General features: G+C 60.7%; 1 protein-coding gene across 1 annotated transcript in view; it reads left to right on the top strand.

The window, feature by feature from the left end:
* Positions 1-12,736, top strand: part of C11H4orf50 (chromosome 11 C4orf50 homolog) — a 30,220-nt gene that overhangs the window by 4,330 nt on the left and 13,154 nt on the right. Inside the window, 4 exon segments of the mRNA XM_058670394.1 lie at positions 2,051-2,620; positions 9,976-10,155; positions 10,366-10,638; positions 10,954-12,465. Of these exon segments, the coding sequence (XP_058526377.1) occupies positions 2,051-2,620; positions 9,976-10,155; positions 10,366-10,638; positions 10,954-12,465 (2,535 nt within the window).

Here is a 12,736-nt window from a genome sequence, read left to right as displayed (position 1 = left end):
GGGCCACAGCTCTGCCAGTTACTCGCCGTGTGACCTTGGGCAGCAGTGGTCTCCGTGCAATGGGAATAATGTGATATCGAGCCCTGCCCTGCCTGGCCGCGAGGGTGAGTTTACAGTGCGGCGCCCTCACAGTCAGGGGTGGGGGTGTTTTGCCCATGCTGTCCACATTGAAGGACAGCGTCACGGAGGGAGGAGAGCCGTCACAGAGCAGAGGCAGCTGCCCGCGGAGCACTCAGGTCTCTGGTGGCTCCCGGCTCAGCGATGGTGGACGTTCATAGCATGGGCTGGGGGAGGAGGGGGTGGGCGAGGTTCAGGCTGCAGGCTGCACCCTGCCAGCCAGTGGGATGGGAACTGCATCCGGCGGTGGGACACGGGGCACAACTTATGCGGAGACCAGGGGGTTAGAGACGGCCTCGCCCGCGCTGTGGGATGCTAGACATGGGTGGGTGGGGATGCCAGGAGCTGGGGTGCCTCATAAGCTCTTTATGGTAAGAAGTCCCTGGGGAGCTGGGAGGACACTAGAGTCACTGTTAATTTCAAGAGTGGTGGGGGAAGGATGAGGCCAAGGAGAATGCAGTGAGCCTCTGAGGTGCCCCAGGGAATGGCCAGGCAGGTGCCCATCCACACTGGATCCTGGCAGGTGCAGGAGTGTGAGGGCTCCCACTGGGATGGTCCCGAGAGGGTAAGAGCCATGGGGCGTGAGTCCCCACCAGGGACAGGCACCCTCTGGGGAAAGATCTGGAAGAGTTTTGGAGTACAGCCCTCTGTACGAAAGGAATTTGTTCAAATTCATGGAACACAGAACAGGAATGCAACTATTTTTGGCAAGACAAAAACCCTAAATTTCATGCACAGGGTTGGGAGGGGGTCTTTACGAAGTATCTGGAAAAGGTGTGTTGTGGCAGACCGGGCACAGAGGCAGCTGTGTCTGCAGGCTGGGGAGCTCTCAGCCCCAGGCACGCCAGTTTATCACCCACCGTGATGTGTGTGCTGTCACCAAGCCCCACTTCCAGCTGAGGGGTGAAAGTTCAGAGATGTGGTGATAGAGGCAGGGGAGGGCTTGCGTAAGCGTCCGCTCTCGCACTGCTACCCAAACCCCAACCGCTAGCCCTAAATCCGCGAGAAACATCCGTGTCTCGAAAAGAGGTTTTGCAGGAGTTCACGAACAAGGCTCCTAGGCCCCATGTGTGTGGCTTGGGGTCCGGGGTCCTCCCAGGCATCTGTGAATGCCCACCAGTGGGCACCATGGTGAACCCAGTAAGCACACTGTGCTGTCAGGCTGGGAGAGGTTTGCTTCCAGGAGTTTGCCCCCAGTTGGTCATCTGCTTCCCAGCGCTGGGGGCACAGTGCTCCCCAAACCTCTCCCTCCCACCCTAGGAATCCGCTCCTTCCCTCTGGTGGGTCTGCCCACAGCGACCCCAAACAATGGAGGTGGCTGCACCTGCTGGCCTGAGCTAATTCGGAAAAGCAAGAAAGTTTGCATGCTGGGGTGCAGGGTGTTGGGGTGCACCTGGCAGGCTGGCTCACAGCCAAGGGAGGGGAGTGAGACCAGCGTGAGAATGGACACAGGCTGGTGGCCCCATGGGATGGACAAAAGGCTGAGGCAGAAGAAAGGGGCTCCCCAGGTTGTTTCCAAGGGTGCAGAGGCAAGAGCCAGGCTGCTGCCATTGCTGCCAGGTGGACTTGACAGCTGATTCTGGGTGAGAGTGATGAGGCTGGACTCTGGCAGCTGCTCTTTGCAAACATCTGGATGGACGCCCCACACCTTGCCTGTTGCTGCCTGTCCTGCCTGCTGTACTTCCCTTCCGAGGACCCAGGAGTCTGGTGGGTGTACAGGCCCAGTATGGGAGGGGCGTGTCACCTGCAGAATTTAAGGGGATGTCCCCATAACCCTCCAGCTAGGGAGAAAAGTAATTTTTTGATGCAAAAAAAAAGTTGATAGAAAAATGCATCGTGTGCGCAATATGGAAGTGTTTACGACCAGAGCCGCCGCGAACTGCGTGGGGGAATCCTTAGGCCTTCCTGACCCCTCCTCCCCGCCAACTTATAGGTCCGGGAGCAGGAGAGCACCACCCGGCGGCTGCGGGAGCGGCTGCGGCGCAAGGACGAGCTGCTGGGGCAGCAGGCGGTGGCCTTGGAACGCTGCCGGCAGACCCAGAGACGCCAGCTGGGTCTGGTTCGCCAGCAGGAGCGCGTCCTGCGGGCGCAGGTGAAGCGGCTGGAACGGGATGTGCGGCACCTCTGTCGCGTCGCGAGTCGCCTGCTAGCCCAGCTGGACGCCGCAACTCCAGCGTCCGTCACCCGGGGCAGCCCCCAGGCCGTGGTTCCGGCCCACGCGACGACGGGAACTGAGGAGGAAGCAGCGGCGCTGGCGGCTGAGCTGCGCGCTTTGCAGGCCAGGGCGGAGCAGGAACGGGAGGAGGCGGCGCGCCGGCTGCGGGAGCAGCGCACCACCGAGTGCCGGCTCCGTGCGCAGCTGGAGGAGCTGCGATGCTGCGTGTTTGGGCTGCAGCTGTCGGAGATCGGCCTGCAGGGCCGCGTGGAGGACCTCGCCCAGCAGAACCAGAGCCTGCGTGAGCAGCTCGGCGCCCAGGCAGCCCCTGTCTGGGGCGGTGGCCTGGTAAGTGGCCAGGGCCAGGGGTAGGAGTGATGCGTGCCTTTCTTCTCACTCTGGTGCAGCCAGCCTGGTAGCCAATAAGCCCCTCCCCCATTTTCTCCACACCTGCCCACCCAGGCACACAGCCTCACTTACCCGTTCAGTGCCACATCTACCTCCCTACCCGCCTGTGTACCCAGTGTGCACCCTGGAGGCCATCTGCCCACCCTCTCCGCTTCCCATCGCAGCCGCCTCTGCACCTGCCGCCCACTTGCTGACCAAACCAGCTGGTGTCTGTGGTCCTGGCGCATCCAGGTCACCCCGACATGGAAGGGGCAGCTTTGTAACTGCAGAGGTTTCTTGTGTGGCAGGGAGCCCCAGGTTCAAGGCCCTGGGATGTTGTCACCATTCACAGATGACTCTGCCCCCTCTGTCTTTCCATAGGTAGATGGTAGAGGGGGAAGTGACCAGGGCCTGCGCCCCCACCTCTTTCCATGAGCTACAGTTCCATCTGGTGGGGGGTCCACCCCATGGTCTGGTCACAGGTCTGTTAGTGCTGCCCCTCAGGGGGTTCCTCCGTGGGCTCTGCATCTTGCTTCTTGAGGAGACGCGGACCCTCACCCTGCCCGCCTGCACCCGCAGCTTCTCCTGAACCTCTCGTCCAGCGGGCAGCACACCTGCCACCCTGTGTCCCTCTGCCCCTTCAGCATCTAGCCAGGGCTGCAGGCTCCTGAAGTCCTTCCTGGCTGTCCTGCCCTGTGTACCTTGCAGCGTCCAGGGCAGGGTCCATGACAGAAGCACCCAGGAAGCACCTGCCATTGGGTCCCTGCATGGGTCTTGATGTCACCAGCTAGATGACCTGGGCAGGATTGGTCTTTCACTTGGGTGTAATATCTTCCTGTCATGTGCTTGCTATCTTCCTAAGCGTCTTGAAAGATGTCATTTTACTTTCTGCATGTGGCGGCTGTGAGGGCAGGTACTGCTGCAACCTCCATGTACACATGAGGCAGTGTCTAGCATAGCTGTTGAGGGTCAGAATTGGGATTTGGCCAGGATTAGAAGTGTGTCTGCGCAACATTGTCCCCTGGCCTCCTGGCTCATAAAGCCCGAGCCCAGCCTCCTCAAGGCTGTCTGGGTTCTGCTTCTCCCCTGTGGGGTGATTTGCACCTAAAGGAAAAAAGCATCAATGCACAGCTTTAGCTTGGAGAAGATTGCCTGTCACCAGGAAAAAAATACCCAGTCCCCTCAGGCTTGGATAATCTTTCCCAAGCAAACTGGCCCTGGAATGTTCTATATTCTCTCAGGGTGACTGCCTTGCCCCTGCACCCTGCCTGTGTACTCCTGTGTGTTTCCTGTCCCCTCCCCTTCCCTTGTGCTGATCACATGAAAGCAAAGTACACCTCTGGCATTGGCACCTCATGACTTTTTCCAGAGAGAGAGAGATTTTCCATCTGCTGGGTCATCCCCCTGCCCCAGATGCCCACTACAGACAGGATGGTCCAGGAGGAAGTCAGGAGCCCGGAGCGCTGTCCAGGTCACCTCTGCGGGCGACGGGGACCCAAGCCCTTGAGAGGCCATCTGCTTGCCGCCTCCTGGGAGCTGAGAGAAAGTTGGCTCAGGCGTGGAGTGGCCAGGCCTCGAAGCCTGGCACTTAGCCATAACGTATGGGCATTTAAAGCAGACATTGCAACCACTGTGCCCTCATGCTGACCCCGCTGCCCTGTAATTGTTTGGTAAATAAATTGCACATCCTTGTGTCTTTTGGAATTCTTTCTGTAATTTTCCTGGGCTTAAGACCCTCCATCTATTCCATAGTTCTGCTACCTGCTGTTTCTTTGGGCTGATTGTTGGAGACCTAGAGTGAGCGTTAACGGTCAGGAGGCACCTGCTGTGTTCTGGCCCCTTTGGTCCTCAGCCTGGCGAGTGAGCGGGCAGGGCTGTACCCTCCGAAGGCACACAGAGAGCGCCAGGGAGGGTCCTTGGCTGCAGGTGTGGTTTGGTGTGCAGTGGTCTGGGGCAGCTGGAGTGCGTTCCACTTGCATACTCCTGTTCCTCTGTATGCACTTGTGAGGTGATCTGTGTTTCTGGTTGCCTTCCCCTGCCTTCTGGGGCTGTGACAGCTAGAAACCACTGAAAGAGCTCTGAGCCCTGCAGCCTGGAAGCCCAAGGTTGGGCAGTGCCTCCAGTGGGCTCCTGGTGAGGGTCCCTGGGCTGCTTCAGCTCTTGGCAGGTGCAGAGAGAAGCTGGACACTGGGCTCCAACTGGACCAGCAGTGATCCCTCTACGAGCGCCCCCTGGTGACAGTTTGACCTTCCTGCTGGCTCTGTGTGTGTGTGTGTGTGTGTGTGTGTGTGTGTATAGATTGCCCACTGGTGGCAGTAATGGAGTCCTACTCTCCCATATGGCACATGGGTATCGTGTTTCAGCCTGCCTTCTGGGGACAGACTTCTCAGGCTGATGTGCAGCCAAGATCTGCCACCTGCTGTGGCCCCAACCAGTGCAGCCTGGCACCAGCTGCGTCACAGAGGAAGTGCGAGTTGCCTGTTAGGAACCTCTGGGATGCAAATGTTCTCCTTAAACACTGGTAGGGGGTGGGGTGATGCTCCCAGCTCAGGTGTAAGTGGGCACCCAAGAGGAAGACCTGGCCCAGCTCTGCTGCTCCAGGCAAGCCGCTGAAGTGTCAGGGCCTTGGTGTTCCCAACTGAGTCAGTGCTGGGCTGACAATAGTAGTGATCAATGCTTTGGTGACAAAGTTGGCACAAAAGGTGCCTGGCCTGGTGCTTCCCGAGCAGCCAACCATGGTCAGCCTCCGTCCCCATCATCGTCACGACCACCGTCGCCGTTGTGGAGTCCTGGGTAGAATGCCCTCTACTGTCTGTGGGTTTGCTCCCCACTGACCGTGCGAAATGGAAGCCTCTGGCTGGAGGGATGGCCTCCTCACGGTGAGGCCGGAAACTGAGCCATGAACCCTGGGGAGGAGCGTCAGTCCAGCCTGGGGAGGAGCGCTGGTCCAGCCTGGGGAGGAGCGCCAGTCCAGCCTGGGGAGGAGCGCCGTCCAGCCTGGGGAGGAGCGCCGTCCAGCCTGGGGAGGAGCGCCGGTCCAGCCTGGGGATGTGGGTGCTGCCCTGGTCTAGTGCTTGTAGTTGCTGCTCAGTTAGGGTTACTGAGGCAGGGTTTTGGCCTGTGTAAGGAGGCTCAGCTCTGCCCCCAGGCTCCGCCCCAGGCTCTCCTCCTGATCCCCAGGCTGTGCCAGGAGGTTATCCCATTTCTGATTGTTTTTGAGCAGTTGCTCGGGGTCCGGGTCCGGGTCCCCAGAAGAACAGATCACCAGCAGGACAGACCTTGACCCTCAGTCAAGGGGGGTGGGGCCAAGGACATGGGAGGGTGTTTCAGTGAGGGTCCTAAGTGGGAGGGGCCGTGGATGGCAGGGTCACCACAATGCCCAAGTACACGCAGCCCGGTGCTTTCTCCTGAGTGTGCGAAGACAGGCAGAGTGTGGGATGGGAAGGAGAGAGAGATTCTTGGCTGGGCTCCTGGCTCTCGTGGCTTGCTGTGTGACCTCGCACAGGCTGCTCTCCCTCTCTGGACCTTGTGAAGGGGAACCTGGAACAAGCCGGACAGGGGGGCGGTGACTGTTCCGGCATCCTCCACCCATGTCACCCCTGCGAGGCCAGGACCTGTGTGTATCCGCTCCAGGGTCCCCAGCTGTAGACCCCAATGGATGACCTGCTAAGCATGTTGAATTGGCCTGAAGCTGGAGTGTGTGTGTCCACATAGGCTCCAGGTGGGGTTTGCCGTTGAGGATGGGCGACAGTGGCCTTTGACCCGTGGGAGATGTGGACACCCCCACCTCCAGCGCCTCTTCTTTCTGTTGTTTTGTTTTGTTTTTGTCTTCTTGTATGTCTCCATCTTGCTCCTGGGGTGACTTCAGGCAGGAAACCACGCAGCAGGAGCAGGGGAGGGGTGCAGGCTTTGGGCCAGCCACAGACAGGTGCCCGTCAGGACAGAATGCTGCTGCCCAGGCTGTGTGGTTCCATTGTTTGGGTCGAGGCAATGGGCTGGCTGTCTGAACTTCTGGGTGACTCTGGTGTGGGCAGGATTGAGTCCCCTGGTCTGGGAGCAGAAACTGCTGTGGCACAGCTTGTAGCCGGGTGGTCTCACTGCTGGGCGTGAGGGTTCATGCCTGGGACCTACCCTGGGGGAGGCCTGGTTACGATGTCACCTTTACACTGAGCCCAGAGGGGGCAGCCAGCAGGGTCATGAGTGTAGGAATGAGGTCAAGGCTGTCCTGCTCTGTGTGCAGGACCCTGAGGCAGGTGGCAGGAGGTTTACTCCAGGAGCACAGGCAGAGAAGTGGGAGGCTCAGCTGCACTTGCTCTGCAGGACAGGGGGACGCTCCGGGGCTAGCAAGCAGCCTAGGCCCTTGCTGCTGTCTGATGCTGCAGGGAAGGCAGCAGCCTAAAGCCACTGCTGGGAGGCTTTGCCCAGCAGGCAGCAGGCTCAGAATGTGCCAGCCAGGCCCAGGAAGGACACATGTAGAAGCAGAGGCAGGCGGAGGGCAGCCAGACTGGGACTGTGGGGAGCTGCCGAGGGCCGACAGGGATGTGTGCCAGGGTGCCGAGTGTCACCTCCAAGAGACCCGGCTGGCTGTGGCAGCCTGTGGGTGACCTCCGGAGACCTTGCTCCAGCGTTAGAGGGGCTCTAGGAGCCTGCCAGAGCTGGGAGGATGCGGGAGAAGCAGGAGGTAGGCGGGGACCAGCCTGCACCTGTGGCCTTCTAGAATAGCACCTGCACCTGGTCAGGTGTTAGCAAGTGTGTGTCAACTCAATGGCTGAGCACGCCTCCAAGCTCTGTCTCTAGCAGGTGCCCCGTGCCCTTCCTCTGTCAAAGCTCTTCAAGGTCCTCTAATGGGTAGGGGTGTGGACAGTGCGAAGAGGCTGCAGCCTGGTGGAGAGCCAGGGCAGTCAGGCAGGGGTCCCTGGGAGAACATGGAGATAAGTGATACTGGGACTCTGGGATGCCCAGCCTGCAGCCCCATGTGGGTGGGTTGACAGGGAGGGGTGTCTCTGAGGGCTGCAGGTCTGCCCAGGGAAAGGGGCACTGTCCAAGGTAGCCGGCTGCAGCATTTGGGCCTTGCTGACCTGAGATGGTCCAGCCTCCTGCTGGGGAGGGTGGGAGAGGAGCTCCCAGTCCCGGCTTCTGCTGGCGCTCACGGCTCTTCTGAGTGCCTTATCTCCCTTCAGGGATCCCTGGGCTTTGTCCAGGGTGCCCTGCTGCCCGCACTGGGGAGGAGCTGCTGGGCCCCTGCAGCAGCCAAGGCCAGAGCGATGGCATGCCTGGACAAGCAGCCCCCATAGGTGCATGGGGGCCGTGGTGCATGGGGGTGGGGGCACCACATGCTGACCACAGGTGGACTTACTTCATCTTCTTGATGTCCCAGTGATGCGGGAAGGCTGAGCCCTCGCTTCAGGGTCTCACACAGCTGTTCTGGCTCAGCCGGAGATGGAGACTGGCAACCTTGATCACCGGACATGGCCTGGGAACAGGGTGGCAAGAGGGACCAGTCTTCTCAGGGGAGACCCTGTGGTGACCAGAAGGTGTTGTGTCCTCGCCCACACCCCACCTGACCGCCTACAGCTAGAAGGGCAAGGCCGCTGAAGCTGAGAGCTCTGTGCCCCACCTGTGTCCAATGTGGGCCTTGTCTGTCCAGCTCAGCCTCAGAGCTGTGGTGTCCAGTGGGGCAACTGTGGGCAGTGGAGCTCTGGCCCAGCACAGCTTGGAGACCATGTGCATGGAATCTTTATGCTGTAGCCGCTGCCCACCTCCCCTGGAGCCCACTGCAGGTCAACCCCAGTCTGGGCCAGAACTAATGCATCATTTGCCCTTCCTCCTGCCAGTTGTGCAGGGCTGGGCGTGTGCGGAAAGGTGCACCTGTGGATGGACAAGGACGCTGAGGCTGTGACAGGGTTTGTGGACTTGCCTGCCCTTGGGCTCTGTGGTTGGCAGAGTGGCCGGTGCAGTGGCCTGGGTCCCCCACTCCGTGGGGAGATGGGTGTGGAGTGTCTTGAAGCCTCAGTCTGTGTGTGTCAGCTCGGTGTTTTTCTCCAAGAGTGAGAGCAGCCACTTAGGGAGGGAGGAAGGGGGGAGTGAGGCGTCTCTGTGCACCAGGTGAGGGCTGCTGGTCCGACGGGGCAATGCTGTAGCCTGAAGTCTGAATAGGGTGGTGGGTTGGCAGGACATGGCCGATGAGGGACCATGTGATGGCTGGGAAGTGGTGAGGGTTGGGGAGCAGAGAGGGACAGGAAGGAGAGGGAAAGGGAAAGGGAAAGGGAAAGGGAAAGGGAAAGGGAAAGGGAAAGGGAAAGAAAGAGAGAGAGAGAGAGAGAGAGAGAGAGAGAGAGAGAACACGCCAAGGTGAACAGGAAGTAGAGAGGGACAGGAAGTAGAGACAGGAGGCTCCTCCTCCCCGCCCACATGTCCATCCTGTTGTGGGGCTTCAACCCAGCACCCTAATGGGATCCGGTCCCTCTCTGGAGGCCCCATCCTCAGACACCTTCCCAGGGTCCAGGCTCCACCTAGATTTAACCCATTGACTGTAAACATGAAGGCATTGATGGTTAACAGAGCACTTTGGGAGTTCAATATCTGCCTGGGGTCTGGGAGCCACATCCCGCTGGAACCCATCCACGCTGACGGAGGGCTGGGACCTGAAAACCACCTTGGGAGTGGTGGGAACCCTGAGGCTGTAGTTTTGTCCCCTAATGGCAGATGGTGCGGCTGGTGGTGGCAAGCATACTCCCATTCCTGGAAGTGTCTTTAATCCCTGGGTTCATATTGCTTCCCAGGCCAGCCCTCGGAGGGGTCCTGTGTGGGGGCTGCATCGGGGCTGGACTAGACCCCCATGTCCTGTTGCCAGGCTCGGGGACTGTGGGCAGGCTGCCAGGAGCCCCTGTGGGCTGTGAACAGGTGAGGCCCAGGGCCTCAGAGTGGGCAGGGTGGCAGCCGGGTCCTGTCAGCCCCACTGTGCGCACGGCACCAAGTGTGTGGAGGATGCGGGAAGCACCAGGGCATGGGGCAGGGGCTGAGGGGCGTGTGAGAGGATGTCTCCCATTGCCCAGCCCTCCAGGTACTGCCAAGGCCCTGGGGTGCCAGGAGCAGTAGTGAGGGCTGACAGTGGGAGCCAGGTTCCCATGCCTGTCCCACTACCCCGTCCGAGAGGCCCAAGGCCGCAGCCGAGCTCGTGTTCTTCCTCTATGGTTGCACACGTGGCATCGTTAGTAATACAAATCTTTTCAGAAATAGCCATGAGACACCCCTGTGCCTGCCGCTGCTGGTGGTCACCCCACACCCACATTGACCTCCGTGTGTCCTTGGGTCAGCTTCGGCCACGAGAGGGCGCTCATGAGCCCAGCGGTGGCCTGTCCCGCTGCACACATGGCAGCTTCCCCATGTGCTGGTGGCTACTGCACCACAAGGGTGTGAAGCTGTACGGCCACTGCACAGTGGATGTGGCCACGCGAGGATGGCTGATGGGGACAGACGGTGCTCAGGAGGAGAGGGTGTGAGCGGCAGAGCCACAGAGGTGCTCTGGGAGGAATGAGCTGTAAGGGCTCTGGAGGAGGCGATCTTCTGGGCAGAGTGGGGAGCAGCCGAGCCTGTGGGCAAGAGCGGGGAGCAGGTGCCACAGGGTGAGCGAGCGCAGGAACGGCGGGAAGTGAGGTCATGGCCTGGGCAGGGCTGCTTCACACCCACTCTCCTTCTGCCCGCAGGTTCCTCTGGCCGAGCCTGGTTTGGACGAACACAGCTTTCTCCTGCTGTGTGGCGGCCCCGCAGGGTCCCTCCTCCCCGTGGACCTGGCCTGGATTTCAGAGAACCTCCCAGGCAACCCGGCACAGCAGCCCTCGGTCCTGGTGCAGCCTGTCACATGGTCCCTCGGGGAGTCACCTGGGGACCCCGCTCCCCTGCTGCTGCTCCTACAGCCTCCCCCAGGAGAACTTCACACTGAGGAAGGGCTGGGCACCAGGCACCCCTATGCGGCTGAAGTCAGCAGACACCCTGGCTGGGCCTGTCCGCGGACTGGGAGCCCTGATCTTCCCCTCTGCCAGGAGTCCTCATGCACCTCCCAGCGTGTGTTCCCCAGGGATGCTTGGGCCTGGGGAGGGGCCACTGGGACAAGGACAGAGGCGGAGGAGGCCCAGAGGAGGGCTGCGGAGAGGATGGATGGAGCTTCGAGCAGTGAGTTCCAGCTGGGTCAGGGAAGACAGGAGGCCCTGACCTTGGGGAGTGGGCTTGGAGTCCTTGAGGGCGTGCAGGGCAAGACCCAGCCTTGGCCGGGGTGCCCAGTAACTCTTCTGCAGGGAGAGGCTTCTGCACCCCTGCAGGGGAGGGAAGGAGAGGGCAGTGGTGGGTGGAGTGTCCAAGGGGAAGAGAAAGCAACGTGCTTGGCCAGTCATGCTGGAACAGGAGAGCCTGGGCCCAGAGGGCAGGAGAGAGCAGCCAGGTGCAGGGGAGAGTGTGGGCTGGGGCAGCTGCTGAGGTCTGCAAGTATGCCACTTCTGTGTAAAAACCATCGCTGGGAGAAGGGACAGGAGCCAGGGGTGCCCTGTCAGGAAGGGTGCGTCCCCAAGGAGGTTGACCCTGAGGACTGGGAAGGCCTGGGGGCATCGTCTGGGGGAAAGCGGGGCTCACTGCGGTGGCCCAGATCAGTTACCTCTGCCAACAGGCACAGTCCATGGGCTGATGGCCAGGGCCACCACAGGTTCACCCTTGAGCTAGAAGAACTTGAGCAGGAGCTGGAGGCATGCTTACGGCAGCTGTCCCTCCTGCAGCCTGAGCAGGCGGCGCCTCCGACTTGCGGAGGGAGTGGGAGTTTTGCTGCAAGGCCTAATTTGCCCCAGGTTTTTGGAAACAAACATTTGGAAGTTTGTGTCAATGAAGCAAAGCCCCAGCAGGGACAGGCTCTGGGTCTAGCTCCGGTGTCTGGCTGGGAGGAAGCAAGCTCACATCCTCCAGAAGGGCCCTCGGGGTTTGGGGGACACTGGCAGTCGCTGCCCTGGAGAGCCCTGAAGAAGCTGAGGTGTCAGCTGCACCAGCTGCTCCCCAGACTAAAGTCAGTCAGGAGCCTGGCTTTTCACTGTAACAGCAAGCTTCAGGGGGACCGGGGCAAGCTGTGCATGCTGGACGAGCAGAGAGCGAGCGATGCGACAGGCCTCGCCAGCCCCATGCAGCCTCACAGCGTGCTGCAGGAGGATGCCACACGCCTGCAGGGGGAGTTGGCCCAGTGCCTGCAGGTCATTTCCGACCTGGAAGACTGCAACAGCAGGAGTTACTGCAAGATCCTAGAGCTGGAGGAGGACAATGCAAAACTGAAGGAGCATCTGGGTGCTGCCGAGCGAGTCGCCCTGCAGCATCAGGGGCTGGAGACACTCCTCTCGGGGCTCAGGGCCAGCTACAAGGAGCTGACCCAGAGGGTGGATGGCATGATCCAGCGCCTCCCGCGCACGCTCCATGTCCTGGAGGCAGACGTGGCCGCCAGGGCCGGCCCAGCCGCTGAGGAACGTTTGGTGGGGGAAGAAGAGCCATTCCAAGAGGCAGCGGAGAGAGTGGAGAGCAAAGTGCAGGCTGTGGATAAAGCAGTCCAAGCCGCTCCACCCTCAGGGCAGCCGATGGCCGGACCCCATGGGCCGCCCAAGGAGGACACGGCAGATCCAGCTGCAGGGCCAGTGGGACCCTGCTCAGCTGTGGAGAATTCTGGATGTGGTGTTGGTTCCATGGCTGTGGCTGCATCCAGCGGTCTGCAGGGAAGCCGCATTGGAGCGGGAGACCAGAGAGCCCACCAGGAGGAGAGGCTGCCAAGCCCCGGCCTCCAGGTATGGTGAGTGTATCTGCTGCTATCCCATCCCCCCAAGCCCTCCCCCATTCCCACACCCACCTGCCGACTCTGGTGATCCAAGGAGGGGAGTGACTTGTTAGGGGTTGTGCAGTGGGTGAGACTCAAGGCTCCCCTAGGGTGGTGTCCGTTGTGGGCATGGAACGGAATATCATGTTTTGTGTTTGGGGTCAGAAGTGTCCCAAGTGACCTAGTCCTGCAGGTGTGGATCTGGGATCGGAAGCCCAGCTGTGGTCCCCTTGCTTTCCCAG

Source organism: Ochotona princeps, chromosome 11, assembly GCF_030435755.1.
Source record: "Ochotona princeps isolate mOchPri1 chromosome 11, mOchPri1.hap1, whole genome shotgun sequence".
NCBI classification, from domain to species: domain Eukaryota; kingdom Metazoa; phylum Chordata; class Mammalia; order Lagomorpha; family Ochotonidae; genus Ochotona; species Ochotona princeps.
This window is presented reverse-complemented; position numbering and strand designations above follow the sequence as displayed.